The sequence below is a fragment of the Carlito syrichta genome, unplaced genomic scaffold (assembly GCF_000164805.1).
Source record: "Carlito syrichta isolate Samal-C Ts95f unplaced genomic scaffold, Tarsius_syrichta-2.0.1 Scaffold315198, whole genome shotgun sequence".
NCBI classification, from domain to species: Eukaryota; Metazoa; Chordata; class Mammalia; order Primates; family Tarsiidae; genus Carlito; species Carlito syrichta.
Window position 1 is genome coordinate 537,339 of NW_007259294.1, and position 18,310 is coordinate 555,648.

Genomic DNA, 18,310 nt, shown 5'->3' on the forward strand with positions numbered 1-18,310 from the left:
CCCGGCCACCACAGCCTCGACCTGCAGGGCTCCGGCGATCCTTCCACCTCAGCCTTCCGAGTAGCTGGAACTACAGGCGCACGCTACCACGCCCGGCTAATTTTTGATTTATTGTAGAGATGAGGTCTTGCTGCCCAGGTGGGTCTCGGACCCCCGGGCTCAGGCAATCCACTCACCTCAGCCTCCCAAAGGTGCAGGATTACAGGCTGAGCCACCGAGCCCGGATCAAACTTTTTTTTTTTAATGGAACAAGAAGCATCCCTAAACTTTGAATTTAAATTTCTCTTGCTATTGATAAGATTATGTACTACATGCTTTAATCCACATAATACAAGGGTGTACCCCCCAAAACCCGGAATTTATTTATAAAAAATTCTTCATTTATTCTTACATAATTAACTTCAATCACCTTCGAAGTACTCTTTGTTTTGATGCAGTACACCTATCAAGATGCTTTTTCTACTGCTCAAAATGATTATTGAACTCATCAATTTTGATGCCTTTTAGTGCTTCTGCCATTTTTTGTTTCACCTTTTCCACATCAACAAAACATTTCCCTTTGAGGACTTTATTTCATCTGGGGAAAAAAAATCTTTTGGGGCAAAATCAAGTAAATAGGGAGGGTGGGGCATGGGGTCATGCCATTTTTGGTCCAAAATTGCTGAACACTCAGCTCAGTGTGGGTAGGTGCGCTTGTAAATTACCCATCATGAAATGGGTAAATGCAGAGAAAGAATCTCCCAAAAAAATTCACTGAGGTCAAACACAGCCTCTCACAACAACACTAGCTGGTACAGAGATCTGATGGGTTCCTAGAACACTTACCTAGCAGAGGAAGCCTGTAATGCAAGTGGCCTTGCCCTCCAAAAAATAATTCTGTTTTTTTTTCGTGTCCCCCTTCATATAGTCACCCCAAAATAAGGAGTCTTTTGTGCTTTCTTAGATGTTAAGTATGGTTTCTTTGCATGTGTAAGAATTAAGTTCTGGTGAAAACAGTGGCAACTGAGGGACGAACATTGCTGAGACTGTGCTCATACTTCTAGTCTTCATTGCATTTGAGTGAATATAAAAGTGATAATTTTTAATATATTCAAAAAGCACAGGTGGTTTTAGGGAGGAAGGATGGTGAAGCATGTTTCTCCATCCTGCAAGACCAGGAGAGGTACTTCCTGGCATGTGAGCTCATTGTTGGCATTGAATCCTCTTGGTCAACCTGGGGGGTGTGTCATGGGCAATACCTTCATAAGCTTCATCCAGGCAATGCGTGCAGCATTGACATGACCTTGGCCATCTCCCTGTGTCAGATATTGTGTTGATTCATAATGATGAGAACATTTTGCCTTTTTTCTTAACACTGTTTCTTCCCCTAGGGAGTGTCTGCTATAAGGTGCCTAAAGATGGGGGGTTTGTTGGTGGGCTCTGGAGCTGGATTGCTGATCTTCTGTAAAAGTCCCAACTACAAACCCATCAAGTAAGTCCTGGACCTCACAGATTTGGGATGGGTAGAGACTCACTAGAGAGAGGTTTGCATAAAGCCAGAAACTTAGTGATATTGGCAAAGTGATATTTGGTTAAAGAAGTTTAATCTTGCTGCTAATCAAAATAGATAGTGGTTTATTTGCCAAAGAAAAGACAAAGGCTTGTGATGAATTAAACCAAAGTAGTACACCATTACCCAGAGGGACACTGCTCATTTAACAAATACAAACAAAGTTTTGCTAGGCACAGTGGCTTACTAGGCATGCTGGCTCAGGCCTGTAATCCTAGCACTTTGGGAGGCAGAGGTGGGAGAATTGCTTAAGCCTAGGAGTTTGAAACCAGCCTAAGCAACATAGCAAGACCTTGTCTCTAGTAAAAACTTTTTCAAATATCTAGGCATTGTGATACATGCCTGTAATCCCAGTTACTGGGGAGGCTGAGGCAAAAGGATCACCTGAAGCCGGGCTCGGTGGCTCAGCCTGTAATCCCAGCGCTTTGGGAGGACGAGGTGAGTGGATTGCCTGAGCCTGCGGGTTCGAGACCCGCTTGGGCAACTTGGCGAGACCTCATCTCTACAATAAATTTTTAAAAATTAGCCAGGCATGGTAGCGCGCACCTGTAGTTCCAGCTACTTGGAAGGCTGAGGCGGAAGGATCGCCGGAGCCCAGCAGGTCGAGGCTGCGGTGGCTGGGAGCGGCCACTGCACTCCAGTTTGGGCGACAGAATGAGACTCCAACTCAAAAAAAAATGGATCACCTGAGCCCACGAGGCCAAGGCTTTGATGAACAGTGATTATGTCACTGCACTCCAGCTTGTGCAAGAGTAAGACCACAACTCTAAATAAATAAATAAATAAGCATAAGTTTTTATTTAGCCAACACATTAAACCATGACAAAAGAATGATGTTATAAATTTATGCAACAAATAACCTCAAATTTTAAATGTTGAGAATTGGTTTATTTAATGAAATTTGCTATGTAATGGGTAACTATTATGTGTGAGGCACTGTGCCAGTAGCTAATGCTTTTTAATACAAATTTTAATACAAATAGCCAGCAGTCACCAGTCATTTCAAGGTGTCAGAACCTGTGGAATGTACTATTCATGGCTCACTGAATTAAAATAAAATGAAATAAAACCTTATACCTTGCTATTAACAAGTACTTACTGAGCATATCACCATCCAAACCAACGTGCTAGATGCTATTAATAAAATAAAGAAAAGAAGCTATGATCTTTGTCCTCTAAGAATTTATAGTCTGGTTTGGGCATAAGTATATAGGCATATTAAACATAAAAGAAGTCATTTCAAGACAAGATAGGATATAAGCACAAATCTCATGGTCCAGATAATGCAAGAAATATTATGGATGTTGTAGAGACAATCAGAGAAACGAATTATCTTCTTGGGATGGAGAGATCAGAGAAGGCCTGATCTACTTCGTAGAGGAGTAGAGGTCAAACTTGAATTTAGTTTCAAGAAAAGCCAGTTACCCTTAGATGTGTTCTACATGGCCTCTGCTAGTTCCTAGGGAGCCAGGGTAGTGCATATGCATTGTAGAAATAAGCATCAGCTGTCTTCATTCAAAGAAGTCTGTGTTGAGCATGCATGGTATACCAGGCACTATTCTAGGTGCTTGAAATATCTCAGGGAATAAAGCTTATAAAAAAAGGAAAAAAAAATCCCTGCCCTCATGAGCTTGCATTCTAACAGGAGAGAAAAAGACAATACATAATAAACAAGGAAAGTATGTAGTCTTAAAGGGTAACAAGTGCAATGGAGAAAAATGGAATTGAATACTGAGTAAGGGGAATTAGGATTGGAAGGAGGCAGGGACAGATTGCAATTTTAAATTCAGTGGTCAAGATAGGTCTAATTGAGGATATGTTGGACCAGTTTTTTGTCTGTATGAAAGGGAATTAGGGAGGGAAGTGACTTTAGAACAATGCTGGAAGCCTTCCAGGTTATTCTTATACATGCTCAAGTTTGAAAGCCACAGCCCTAGAGAATGCCAGGAACGACATTTCATAAGGAGTCTGGTGCCTGGACAACCTCATGGAACAGACACTTATAAAACTTGGACTCTGATTTTGAAGAGAGAGATAAACTCCTCCTTTAATGTACAACCAAACTCAAATCTTAATGCAGGTGAGATGAGGAATAGGGATGATGAGAAACTTAACCAAGATAGCAAAAATCAGGAAAGAAATAGCATCCAAGAATTATAAATAATAAACAAGAAGCAAGGAATAAAATTAAGTGAAACAAACAAGCAATCTTGGGTTGTCTTGTCTCTGGATACATGAAGTGAATATAGTAAATTAACCCCTTAATTTTTCTTTTGAGTTGGGGTCTCTCCCTGTCATCCAGACAGGAGTGCAATGGTATGATCACTGCTCACTGCAGCCTCAATCTCCTGGGCTCAGGCAATCCTTCTGCCTCAACCTCCCAGGTAATTGGAACTATAGGCACATGCCACCATGCCCAGCTCATTTATTATTTTTATTTTTGTAGAGACGAGGTTGTGCTATGTTGCCCAGGCTGATCTTGAACTCCTGGGCTCAAGTAATCCTCCCACCTCAGCCTTCCAAAGTGCTGACTTTACAGGTGTGAGCCACCATGACTGGCCCTAACCCCTTAACTTGTTAACCCGTTGTTTTTAATGTATAAATGTTCCCATTGTGAAGAAGATAAACTCAAAGCAATTATTACAAGGTTTGTGCCATCACTGTTTTCATAATAACCCTGTGTGACAACGTAGGCTCAAATTGGATGCAGTGACTTCTGCCTCCTTGGATTTTAATAAATTGATAAAGCAGCTCACATGAGAGGTCATGAAAACTAGAAAGAAAAGTAGTCTGATCAAAACATATAGTTGGTGACTGGGCACAGTGACTCACGCCTGTAATCCCAGCACTTTGGGAGGCAGAGGCAAGAGGATTGCCTGAGTCCAGGGGTTCCAGACTAGCCTGGGCAACTTGGAGAAACCTTGTCTCTACAATACAAATAAATAAAAAAAAATAACTGGGTATGGTGGCATGCATCTGTGGTCCTAGTTACTTGGGAGGCTGAGGTGGAAGGATTGCCGATTGCCTAAACCCAGGAGGTCGAGGCTGTGATAGCCATGAGTGTGCCACTGCACTCCAGCCTAGGTAACCAAGTGAGACTCTAACTAAAACAAACAAACAAACAAAAATATTGCTTAAGTGCTGAAATCTCTTCTTCCCCCTTTATACCAGAATCACTTTATCTTTCAGAATCCCAGATGCTAATAGCCAGTATTTCTTGGTTGTCTTTTATAGGTTAGGGTTTGTCACCTTTATTGCAACCCTGTAAAGAAGGATTTATTCTGTGGCGGAATAAACTGAGGTTGGAGGTTTCTGACAACTTGTCCAGAGTCACAGACCTCTAGTTATTACAGTAGCTGGGATGTGACATATAGTCTTCCTTTCTTTGTTAACTGTTCTGTGTCCTACCAGCAAATAAGTCTCTGTAAAACACTGCATTTCCTATGCTGGATTCCAGCACAAGAAACTCACGTGAATTCTTTTTTTTTTTTTAACTTTTTTGATTCGGAGTCTCACTCTGTCACCCAGGCTGGAGTGTAGTGGCATGCTTACGACCACTGCAGGCAGCTTTGACCTGCTGGACTCAGGTGTTCCTTCCCCCTCAACCTTCCAAGTAACTAGAACTACAGGCATGCACCACCACGCCCAGCTAATCCCATGGATTCTTATTGTCCAAACTAAGTTAATTGCAGGCTGAGATTGGATTCCTAGGCCCTTATTTATTTATATATGATTATTATTATTATTTTTAAGTTCAGACTGATTGTAGGGAGAAGGAAGAAATGTGGAAGAGGACAAAACAACTCCTAAAGGTTCTGGCAAAGACAACCACTATGAACATTTTGTTATTTCTTCTTGTCTTTGTTATTCATACGAATTTTGAAATAATTGTACTTATTTTATGAATACAATTTTGTACTATGATTGTTTTTACTGAATGCAAGTATCAGACATTTTCAATATTACTACATAATCTTTTAAAATTTGTATGGCAGCATATATCACATAATCTTTTAAACATTGTTTTAATGGCTGGACACATGGTCTATGAAGTTAATCTTCCACAGATCATTAATTATTCCATTATAACGGGATATTTAGGTTGTTTCCAACCTTTTACTCTTTTAATAATCATAGCAACCTTTGACATAAAGCAGTTTTCCCCTGATTTTAAGATTATTTTTCAAAAATGGAATTTCTAAAGGTTTTAGTTGCCATGGTCATTTGTGTCTATATGCCTGTCTGGAAAGTTCCCTTATCCAAATCTTGCCTGTGTTGAGCAACCCATTTCAGACTGTTATCTTCCTGATGAATCTTACTTTCTTTTTTCTTTTTTTTTTTTAAGTTGGAGTCTCACTCTGTCGCCCAGGCCGGCATGCAGTAACATGCTCAAGGCCATCATAGCCTCGACCTGCTAGGCTCAGGTGATCCTTCCACCTCAGCCTTCCAAGTAACTGGGACCACAGGCACACACCACCACGCCTGGCTAATTTTTTGATTTATTGTAGAGACGAGGTCTCACCAAGTTGACCAGGCTGGACTCGGACCCATGGGCTCAGGCACTCCACTCAACTCTGCTTCCCAAAGTGATAGGATCACAGGCATGAGCCACCACTCCTGGCTCCCTTACTCTTTTTTTTTTTTTTTTTGAGTTGGAGTCTCACTCTGTCGCCCAGGCTGGAGTGCAGTGGCACAATCATGGCCACCCCGGCGTCGACCTGCTGGGCTCTGGCGATCCTTCTGCCTCAGCCTTCCAAGTAACAGAACTACAGGCTCATGCTACCCCCCCCAGCTAATTTTTTATATATTGTAGAGATGAGGCCTCGCCAAGTTGCCCGAACTGGTCTCGAACCCGTGGGCTCAGGCAATTCACTCACCTCGGCCTCCCAAAATCCTGGGATTACAGGTTGAGCCACTGGCCCAGCCCCCTTACTTATTTTAACCTGTACTGACCTCCTCCCTTTGCTGACCCGGGGTACACAACCTTGTGAGTAACTCCTGCCTTTCCAACCATGTCACTTTCTTGAGGGCATGTCCCAACTCATACACCTGATTTGTATCTTCTGTAATCCTTCAAATGGTCTGTAAATACTTATTGGCTGAATGAATCTACTTTACCCTTTTTGCTTCTCCTTAAAGGAAAATCCAGTTACAAGGTGGCATCACTTCTATCACACTTCGAGGAGAAGGACACCAATTTTTTGTAGGAACAGAAGAATCACACATTTATCGTGTCAACTTCACAGATTTCAAAGAGACTCTCATTGCGACTTGTCACTTTGAGCCTGTCCAGGATATTGTCTTCCCATTGTAAGTAGAAGAGGAAAATAAGAATGTGGAACTTTGATGCAGTGTACAAGGGAATTTAATTTTATTAATGAGTTTTCAACATCTATTAACATAATGATGATCTATTTCTCCTTAAAATTTTCTATATTGTGAGTTATTTTAATAGATGTTTTACTGTCTTCACCATGCAATGACATTAGACTCCCAATTCAAATTTGAGTTTCTTTAGAATGTTGACTTTTCTAATAAACCCATCATGGACAGGGTAAATACCTGACAAAAATTTTCTGTTTTCCCAAAGTCATCTGGAAAAAGCTTTGAACAGACAGGTCTTGACTAAGAATTTTTTAATTTGACGATGGTGTGAAAGTGATATGCATTTAGTAGAAACTACTTTGAGTCCCCAAACAAATATTCTATTTTTCACTTTCAGTACAGTATTCAATAAAATATGTTTAATAATATTTATTTATTTATAAAGATATTCAATATTTTATTATAATAAACAGGTCTTGTGTTAGACCTCTAACACAAGACCTGTTTATTATAATAAAATATTGAATATCTTTATAAATAAATAAATATTATTAAACATATTTTATTGAATACTGTACTGAAAGTGAAAAATAGAATTTTTTTTTTTTTGAGTTGGGTGTCTCACTCCAAGTAGCTGGAACAACAGGCATGCTCCACCCTGCCCAGTTAACTTTTCGTTTTTTTGTAGAGACAGGCTCTTTTCCCCAACTATAAGCTATGTAAGTGTACTGAGCACTTTAAGGTAGGCTGGGCTGAGCCATGGTGTTCAGAAGGTTAGGTGTATTAAATGCATTTTCAATTTAGGATATTTTCAATTTATGATGGATTTAACAGAGATGCAGTTCCATTGCAAGTTGAGGAGCATCTGTAGTGCCTTTTCAAAAGCTTCCTTCCAGTCGTTTGTACTTCTTGGGGTCTTCCAGATTTGGAAAACTTTTTGGTGGTGGGCAGAAGAAGTCTTTGGGCACTAGTCACTGTATTTCTTGGTAAATTCCACTCAAAACAAGTAAAACAAACAACTCTCAGCAGTTGTGATATCAAAAAGAATGTCAATCTTAGAGCATCTTATTTGATTTTGAACCACATTTTGTCTTTGATGAGATCTATTTCATGTAGTTGGTCAGTTTTTGCTCTGAACTTCCTCAGTATTTAGCTTGAATTTACAATATTCAAAGTCATTGTTTTGTAGATTAAAGAAGATACCTACTTAAAAGGAAAGACTTACTTTCAAAACTAGATCCTTGAGATCATAAGCCATAGTAGTTATGGTTCCTTGAGTCTTTGTGATTCGATTTTTCCAAATATTTCTAGTAGTGAAAATGTCTGATGCTTTCCCATTAAGGGAATCTTTATTTGAAAATTGGTCATTTCCTTTCAGCATCACTTTCCCCCTCTTTTTTAAAGGAGCTTGGTAGAATTAATCTGTAATATTGTTTGATCCTGGTGCTTTTTTTAAGGGTAGATTTTTTTTTTTTTTTTTTTGAGTTGGGTGTCTCACTCTGTTGCCCAGGCTGGAATGCACTGACATGATCATAGCTTACCGCAATCTCCACCTCCTGGGCTCAGGCAATCCTTCTACCTCAACCTTCCGAGCAGCTGGAACAATAGGCATGCTCCATCACACCCAGCTAATTTTTTTTTTTTTGTAGAGACAGCATCTTGCTATGTTGCCCAAGCTGGTCTCAAATTCCTGGCCTCAGGCAATCCTCCTGCTTCAGCCTCCCAAAGTGCTGGGGTTGCAGGCATAATCCACCATACCTAAGGGCAGATTTTTTAAACTGTCTTTTCAATTCCTTATGTAGTTATTGATCTGTTTGGGTTTTGCACCTCTCCTATTTCTTTTGTTTTTAAAAACAGCTTTATTGAAATATAATTTATCTCCACTCTTAACCCCAGAGAGCTTTCCCAGTGTTCTAATACATGCTGAACCCAGGAATGCAACCACCAGGTCAATTGAGGTAACTTCAGGTATCCAGAACCTTACCAACAGCTATTCACCATTTTGGAAAACCGTGTCACAGTTGTCAAGGCCAGTCCAACACAGTACCCTGTCCCACTGCACAGGCTGCCATTGCGTCTGTGGTGACTCCAGAATTCCGTATTAGAAGATTCTAATAACTGGAAAGTGGCTAGTGTGTAGTAGGGACCACCTTCTACCTTGATGAGGGCCTAGGAGGATAAGCACACTCCTGTCTGAGGTGTGGGACTTGAAAGAATGAAGCAGGGTAGACCTGGGAGAGCCCAACACTGGGGATCAGGGAAAGAGTCAAAAGGCTGTGTGAAACACTCCATTTTTAGTGTTTTTAATTGACAAAATTTTATGTATTTATCATTTAAAATATATATACATAGTTTACATGCCATAATGTTCATCCCTTCTGAATGATCCAAGATACAATTGTTCATACAATTGTATGTTTTTTAAAGCATAGCTATGGAATTTTAAATTTCTTTCACCATAATCTAAGTTGAGAATATTTAATTAACCTGAAAAACAACCTACTGGCAGCCATTCACCATTCCCCTTTGCTCCCCCCAACCCCTGCTAGGCAAACACTAATCTGCTTTCTGTTTATGGATTTTCCTAGTCTGGACATTTATAATAAATGGATCATAAAATATGATCTTTTGTAACAGGCTTCTTTCACTTGACATAATGTTTTTGAAATCAACTCATGTTGTAGCTTGTATCAGCGCTTCATTCCTTTTTATTGCCAAATAAATTCCATTGTATGGATATACCATATTTTATTTATTCAGCAATTGATAGGTATTTGAGTTGTTTCTCACATTTTGCCTATTCTGAATAATTGCACCTTTTTTTGAGTCAATTAAAAAATTTATGGACCAGGCACAGTGCTTAAACCTGTAATCCCAGCACTTTGGGAGGCCAAGGTGAGAGGATTGACTGAGCCTGTGGGTTAGAGACCAGTCTGGGCAACATGATGAGACCTCATCTCTACAATAAAAATTTTTAAATTGACCAGGCATGGTAGCACGCACCTGTAGTTCCGGCTACTTGGAAGGCTAAGGTGGAAGGATCGCCTGAGCCCAAGAGGTCAACGCTGGGGTGGCTGTGAGGGTGCTACTGCACTCCAGCCTGGGCAACAAGGTGAGCTCTAACTAAAAAAAAAAAAAAAATTATGGGCCAGTTGTGGTGGTGCATGCCTGTAGTTCCAGCTACTTAGAAGACTGAGGCAGAAGGATAACCTGAGCCCAGCAGGTCAAGGCTGTGGTGGCCATGAGTGTGCCACTGTACTCCAACCTGGGCAACAGGGTGAGTCTCCAACTCAAAAAACAAACAAATAAGCAAACAAAATTTATATTTTTCTAAGAATGCATTCATTCCATTCCAACCCAAATACCTATCAATTGCTGAATAAATAAAATATGGTATCTAGATTTTCAAATTTGCTGGCATAAATATATATACAGTATTAACTTATAATTTCTGAGAGAAGTGTAATAATGAAAATTTGTTGAATTCTTCTTGCATCTCCATCAGCCTTTTCCTTATTTCAAAGAGAAAGTATATAAAGTTTCAAAGTATGTAACTTTCATAATCATTTTTATGTTTATTGTATCTTTTCATAAAATATTCCTCTGTCATTAATTTTACTTTGATATTAATATTACCACATCTTCATTCTTTTTAAATAGCATTTACCTAGGTAAGTATTTTTACTATAATGTGATAAATGAATTCATGGGAAAACCTAAAATTCGGTAAATTCATTTACTAAAAAGAACAGAGCTTCTGGGGAAAATTGGGTTACACCAGGATGTCTCAACCTCAGAACTTGACATTTTGAGTCAAGTAACTATATTGTGGAAGGCTGTCCTGGGCATTGAAGGATGTTTAGCAGCATCCTTGGCCTCTACCCAACAGATGCCAGTAGCAGCCCCCTCTCTCCAACTATGACAAACAAAAATGTCCCAGACATTGCCAAACTTCCCCTGGTGGCAAAATTACGCCTACATTAGACCACTTATGCAGTTTTGTAATGAGAGCACTAACAAACCAATAATAATTTTAGTAACAATAAAAAAGTTTAAATTCCTAATAAATAAAGAATTACTGCAATAAATACAGGATTTTACCTTTTAAAAAGTGAGGATAACTTTCTGAAAGGAGATTTAAGAAGGCTTGAGACTGCTGAGTTGTGGAGATGAACTGAGCTAAGGGGAAGAATGTAGACAATATGAGCATTATGCATGAGACTGCGTTCTTTTTTTATTTGTTAATATAACTGTGTTAATGTTCTTTGTTTTTGGCTGCTGTTACTTTATATACAAAAGCATTAATATACCAAGAAGCAATACTGTATGAACCAATAAAACTTCTGCAATATTCTCTTATCATTTGCCTATTTACCCATTGCATATGAGTTAATATTCATTACAGAAACACTGTAGGAAAAGAAATCGTATATCTCTTTTTGACTCTTTATTTTCAACCTATCAGTGTTGTTTAGTTTTAACTAAATCTTAGTCTCTTCATAAAATTTAGTTCATTCATACTTATTGTTATCTGATAAATTTATAGATATTTTCTATTAACATGTTTCCTTTTTTATTTTGTCTTTTGTTGTAGTGATGATGTTTCATTTGGCTCAATTATCCCTTTCCCTGCTGCACACAACTTGAAAACTATTTCTATATTTGTATTCATTTAATTCTTGACTTTTTAATGTATGTGCTTAAATGTATTTTTCTGTGAAAGACTAGAGTTAATCAATATTTATTTTCTATCTGCCGAAAAGGCAATAGTCTCAGCATATTTCTGTTTCTCAGTTCACTATTTCTCCACTATGGCCCATGCTACAATTATTTGGAATTACAGATCCAGATTGCATTTTTAAAACAAGTACTTAGATTTAGCTATACAGTTTGTTCTTTTTAAAAATTTCTCTCTCTCTCTCTCTCTCTCTCTCTCTTTCTCTTTCTCTCTCTCTGCACAATCAATCCTTTTAGATTTTTTTAAAAATTCTTTTGAGACAACCTATGTATAGAAAATTTGGTTCTTACTTATCTGAAAATACCTTTTACCCTCACACTTGAATGATAGTTTGGCAAGGTATAAAAATAATTTTAATGAAATTTGTATTGAAATATACATACGGAAAGTGTATGTCATGAGTAAGTACCTCAATGAATTATCATACTATGTTACTACCACCATCATCAAGCAGTAGAACATCTTTTATCATCCCCAAAACATACCTTTCAATCACTACCCTCACCTTGCTGTATAAAGTAAATTACTACCTGGATTTCTAGCCCTACAGATTAGTTTTACCCGCTTTTGAACTTTATGCAGATAGAATAATTTAATATGTGCTTTGGAGATTGTTTTTCTCCATGGAAACTTTTGATGTGGTTAGTGTCATACAGATATTGTCCTTACTGTCCAGGCATGGTGGCTCAAGCCTGTAATCCCAGTATTTTGGGAGGCCATGGTGAGAGGATTGCCTGAACACAGGGATTCAAGACCAGCCTGGGCAACTTGGTGAGACCTTGTCTCTACAATATAACAAAAAATTAGCTGGGTATGGTAGCATGTGCCTGTAGTTCCAGCTACTTGGAAGTCTGAGGCAGAAGGATCGCCTGGGCAACAGAGTGTGACTCTGACTCTCTCTTAAAATTTAATTTAATAAACTTTAATAAATATATATATATTCCTTACTGATTTTTAGTCTAATTGTTTTATCAGTTGCTAAGATAACTGTTAAAGTCCTAAGCAATGAATGTAGATTTTCCCCTATATTTCTGTCCATTTTGCTTCATATATTTTGAAGTTTTGTTATTAGGCATTATTAATTATTTGTTATATCTTTATGCTGTATTGACTTTTTTTAGACTGGAAAATATAGTTTATTTAGAAAGTAGATTAGACAGAGTTATACTGACTTTTTAATCATTTGTCTCTAGTAATTCTCTTTGATTTGAAGTGTCTTTTATATGACATTAATGTACTTATTTTAGCTTTCTCATGCTTACTTTTTGCATGGTATATTTTTTATTGTTTTATTTTTTATATATCTTTATGTTTAAACTACATCTCTTGCCAACCTGGGCAACATAGCAAGACCTTGTCTCTACAAGAACATTTAAAAAAAAATTAACTGGGTGTGGTGGTGTATGTCTTTAGTCTTAGCTACTTGGGAGGCTGATGCAGGTGGATTGCTTGAGCCCAGGAGTTGGGAGACTATGGTGAGCCGTGATCATGCCACTGCCCACTAGCCCGGGCAACAGAATGAGAGCCTGACCCAAATAAATAAATAAATACATAATTAAGTGCATCTCTTGAAACAGCATATAATTGGTTCTTGCTTTTCTATCCAGTCTGATAATCTCTGCTTTCTGTTCAGAATGTTTAGTCCATTTACATTAATGTAATTTTTCATATATTTGTGTTAACTTCTCCATTTTTCTATGTGCTTTCTTTTATCTTATCTGTTCTTTCTTCTTCTATTGTTTTGTTCCCTGCCTTCTTTTGTGCTAATTAGTTATTTTTAGCATTCCATTTAATTGCTCTCTTGCTTTCTAGCTATATATCTTTGCATTGATTTTTTTAGTAGTTGCTCTAAGGATGACAAAGTGCATCTTTAACATATCACAGTCCTCTTAGAGTTGATATTAAATTATTTCAGGCAAAATGCAGGATAGGAACTTGGCGACAATATATTTCTCTTAAGCCCTACCCCAATCTTTAATGCTATTGTTCTTATATATACCTATTAATAACTTCAACAATACAATATTATATTTTTACTTTAAATAATCATAAATATTTTCAAGAAATTAAGAAAAAGAATATTTTTAAAAATGTCTTCTTTGCTTATCTACATATTTGAGTATTTCTGGTGTTCTTCAATGTTTCTAATATATCCAAGCTGCCATCTGGTGTCTTTTCCTTTCAGATTAAAAACTTTGTTTGACTTTTTTTTTTTTTCAGGAGTCTCTGGTGAAGAATTATCTCAGTTTTTGTTTATCTAAAGGCATTTTTTTTAGCTTTTATTTGAAAAATAATTTTCACTAGTTAATAGAATTTTTGCCTGATAGTTTTTCATTCATTTATTAGTTGGGATGCATCATTCCAATGCCTTCTGACTTTCGTAGTTTCTAATGAGAAGTTATTCTGTATTGCTTATATTCTAATCATTATTATTTTAATTAAAACATGTTTTTAAGAGATGGGATCTCACTATGTTGCCCAGGCTGACCTTAAACTCCTGAGCTCAAGCAGTCATCCTATCTTAGCTTCTTCAGTAGCTGGAACTATAGGTACATGCCATCACGCCTGACTCCATTCTGTATTTTTATTATTGTTTCCTTCTTTCTATGTGCCATTTTTCTCTGTCTACTTTCTCAGTCTCCTTTTATATTTGCTTTTGCCTTTTATCAGTTTGACTATAATGTGTCTTTCTTTTTGTGCTTATCTTATTTAGAGTTTGTTAAGCTTTTTGAACCTGTAAGCTAATGTTTTCTACCAAGTTGGGAAGTTTTCAGCCATTATTTTTTCCAGAATTTTTACCTTTTTTCATTTCTATTCTCAAATTATACATGTGTTGAATAATTTGATAATTTACCACAAGTCTCTAGGCTGTTAATTTTTCTTTACTCTGTTTTTGTTTTTCATCATGTTATCTCTATCAAATCTGCTTTCAAGTTCACAGATTCTTTTGACATCTCCAATCTGTTATTGAGCACATCTAGTAAATTTATTTCAGTTATTGTACTTTTTACCTATAGAAAAATACATATAATTATTATAAAATATTTAATTATAATATGGCATATATAGTTTCTAGTTCTCTGTTGAGATTACCTATCCATTTATTATATCATAGTTTCTTTTAATATTTTGAATGTATTTTAAATAGTTGTTTTAAAGTTTTTATTTGCTAGTCTAATAATATCTGTCAATTTAGAGTCAGTTTCTTTTGACCACCCTTTTTACTGAGTCATGTTTTCCTATTTATTTTAATGTTTGATTTATTTTTGTTGAAAACTTGATATTATATAGACTACATTGTAGCAACTCTATTCTCTGAGGATTGTTGGCATGCACTCAAACTGCAAATTTTGTCTTCCTCATAGTATGTATCAGCTGATATTTTCATAATTTCCCACTGCTGCTTTTTAAGCCTGGCCCTGGGTTCTTCTGTGGGCTTGCATTACTTGGCAGTCACCCAAAAGTTTGTGCAGAGATGAAGCTCATCCTTTCCACGATTCCCTTGTTTCAGGTGATTTCTCCCTAATTTCTAAGTACTCTCCTGACTTCAAGCTCTGACACTTCAAGCCTGTAAAGTTTAGATTTTTGCCAAACTGAACTCAGTTAAGAAATATATTCAGTTTAAAAGGCAAAATAAATAAATAAATAAATCTCAGATTAACCTCATATAGCTGTCTTCAAAAGTAGAATCCTTACACTTCGGCAGGATGAGGTGAGGGGATTGCCTGAGGCCACGGGTCTGAGAACAGCCTGGGCAACTTGGTGAGACAGCACCTCTACAATAAATCAAAAAAATTAACTGGGCGAGGTAACACGCACCTGTAGTTCCAGCTACTTGGAAGGCTGAGGTGGAAGAATCGCCTGAGCCCAGCAGGTCGATGCTGGGGTAGCTATGAGATGTGCCACTTTTCTCCAGCCTGGGCAATGCAGTGGGACTCCAACTCAAAAAACAAACAAACAAAAAGCAAAACAGTAGAATCCTTTAAAAAAAAAAGTTAGTTTTAAAAAAATAGTAGAATCCTTTGTACCTGCCTGCTTTTTCTGCCTCTTCCCCCCTCCCCACTCCCATACATAATTTAGCTGTCATTCAGGAATTTGGGCAGAAGTCTCTGGTGAAGAATTATCTCAGTTTTTGTTTATCTAAATGGCTCATTTTTGAACTAGGCTTGACTGCTGAGGAAGTAGATTGGCCATCAAGGGTAGAGAGTTTGGAAAATTCTCTAGGGGCATTCGTTTCATGGCATTTGATTTTCCTGAGTAGTTCATGAGTATATTTCTGCAAGAGCTTACTTTCCCCAGAGGTGGAGCTCATTCACTGAAGGTGGTATCTGAAACAAAACCTCTACTTTTCAATAAATATTAACATTCTAATGTTGGTTTGGCTTGATCCCTGTTAATCAGGACTGTCTGGCTAGGAGGTCCATCGCATATTCTGTCTTGTTCCAGCACTTACTCTAAGTAACTAGTCCAGCGTCATAACTTTAACTCTGAGCCCCAAAGCTGAATGTGTGAAAGGGATCCATTTATTTTTAATTAATTCCAAAGTGAGTAGGTCTTAAAATACAAGAAAGGCACTCTCTTTTTTTGAAACGTGTTTATGAAAAAATGCAGAAATTGCTTGAGATGTACTTAAATCTAAAAATTAACTACAGTCTCCATAGAGACTAGCTAGAAATGTATACGTATAAATCAAATGGTCCTTATTGTACCCCAGTATTACTCTTTTTTCTTATCCAAATTGGAATAATGTGTAATCCTTTGACATATTGGTAATTTACATTCTATTCACAAGTTGCCTTTTTTTTTTTTTTTTTTTGAGCCTGACAGATTAAAGTAGGGTTTTGGGTTATCTGCAAACATGAATTCTGGCACCATTGTCATGTTCTTCTTCTTGAAAATTTGAATAAGATCGTCTACTTTGCAAGAAAAGGATTTGCTTATCCACTTTTAATATAAATATTCCAAGGATGTATTTATCACAAGATATGTTGCATACTGGGCATATATTTATCTCCAAATTCATCAGATTATATACATTAAATATATGTAGCTTTTTGTTTGTCAATCATACCTCAATGAAGTAGTTTTAAAGAAAATAGAAATGTGACTTACTATGCTCTTATCTACCAAGATTAAGAGATTTTTTTTTTCCTTTTTTTGAGTTGGAGTCTCATTCTGTCACCCAGACTGGAGTGCAGTGGCTGCTCCTGGCCACCGCAGCCTCTACCTGCTGGGCTCCGGCGATCCTTCCGCCTCAGACTTCCAAGTAGCTGGAACTACAGACGCACACTACCACGCCCGGTTAATTTTTGATTTATTGTAGAGATGAAGTCTCGCCAAGTTGCCCAGGCGGGTCTCGAAGCTGCGGGCTCAGGCAATCCACTCACCTCAGCCTCTCAAAGCGCCGGATTACAGGCAATTAAGAAATTATTAAATTGACTTTTTCTTTTTGAGTAATTTTGTTCTAACCCTTGCTAGATTTAGGGAAAGGACTGCAAAGTATGGTTCACAGATTATTTGAGGGCATTAAATGCCATTTTACACAAGATATGTGTAAGATGACCACCAAGCCTTCAGATAATTGGTATACTTGTGAAACATGTTGGTGTCAAATATGCATCTGGGAAACGCTGTGCATGTTTTATGACTGCATCTCATTCTCTCTCTCTCTCTCTCTCTCTCTCTCTCTCTCTCTCTCTCTCTGAGTTGGATTCTCACTCTGTCACCCAGACTGGAGTGCCATACTCACGACCACTCCAACATCAACCTGCTGGGTTCCGGCAATCCTTCCGCCTCAGCCTTCCAAGTAGCCTGAACTACAGGCGCGCACTACCATGCCTGGCTAATTTTTGATTTATTGTAGAGACAAGGTCTTGCCAAGTTGTCTGGTCTCTAACCCGCAGGCTCAGGCAATCCACTCGCCTTGGCCTCCCAAAATGCTGGGATTACAGGCTGAGCCACCGAGCCCAGGCACATCTCATTCTCTTAATGGCTTCTTTGCAGTGGCACTGCCGAGCTCTTTGCCACCTGTGCCAAGAAGGACATCAGGGTATGGCACACGTTGTCCAACAGGGAGCTGCTGCGGATCACTGTGCCCAACATGACCTGCCATGGCATTGATTTCATGAGAGACGGCAAGAGCATCATTTCAGGTAACATCTATATGTCAAGACATGGCTTTGGACTCTGGCTATGGTTTTGATTCTTTTCATTCCCATTCTGTACTAATCTCTATATGTGGCTAACCTAGAACAGCCTCCCACTGCCCACCCCCTCCTTGCTTCTAATCTAGCCTCTCTTGGGAGTTTCCTTCCAGCTGGGAGATTTTCTGAGCTAGGAAGAACCGAATAGCAATTTCTCTTCTCCCACATTGCTGCATATAGTGTGTGTCTCTCTCTCTAGCAGGAAAATTTAGTAGTTTACTTTTGAAATGGATTTGAGGTCTTGGTGAGTGTAGGGCACTCATGTTAGAACACTTTCTGTTGTGCAAAAGATGAAACCTGACTCAAACTAAGTTATGCCCCAAAGGGAATTATTATTTTTAACTCAATTTATTATTTTATGCCAAGGTAGTTTAGCATAAATTATAGACAACATGATATTCTAAATACTTCAGTACACATCTCTAAAAATATTTTTCTTTAAAACAGTAATTTCTTAATATCATCTTATGTCTAATCTATATGAAAATCTCTCCA

The 18,310-nt window shown here is 37.9% G+C and overlaps 1 protein-coding gene across 2 annotated transcripts in view; it reads left to right on the forward strand.

The window, feature by feature from the left end:
- The window catches only part of CFAP52 (cilia and flagella associated protein 52), a 55,870-nt gene that overhangs the window by 24,528 nt on the left and 13,032 nt on the right, over window positions 1-18,310 (forward strand). For both annotated transcript variants that reach the window (XM_008072462.1, XM_008072463.2), the window contains 3 exons: window positions 1,371-1,471; window positions 6,689-6,859; window positions 17,616-17,764. In XM_008072462.1, coding sequence (XP_008070653.1) covers window positions 1,371-1,471; window positions 6,689-6,859; window positions 17,616-17,764 — 421 coding nt within the window. The remainder of the gene's footprint in view (window positions 1-1,370; window positions 1,472-6,688; window positions 6,860-17,615; window positions 17,765-18,310) is intronic.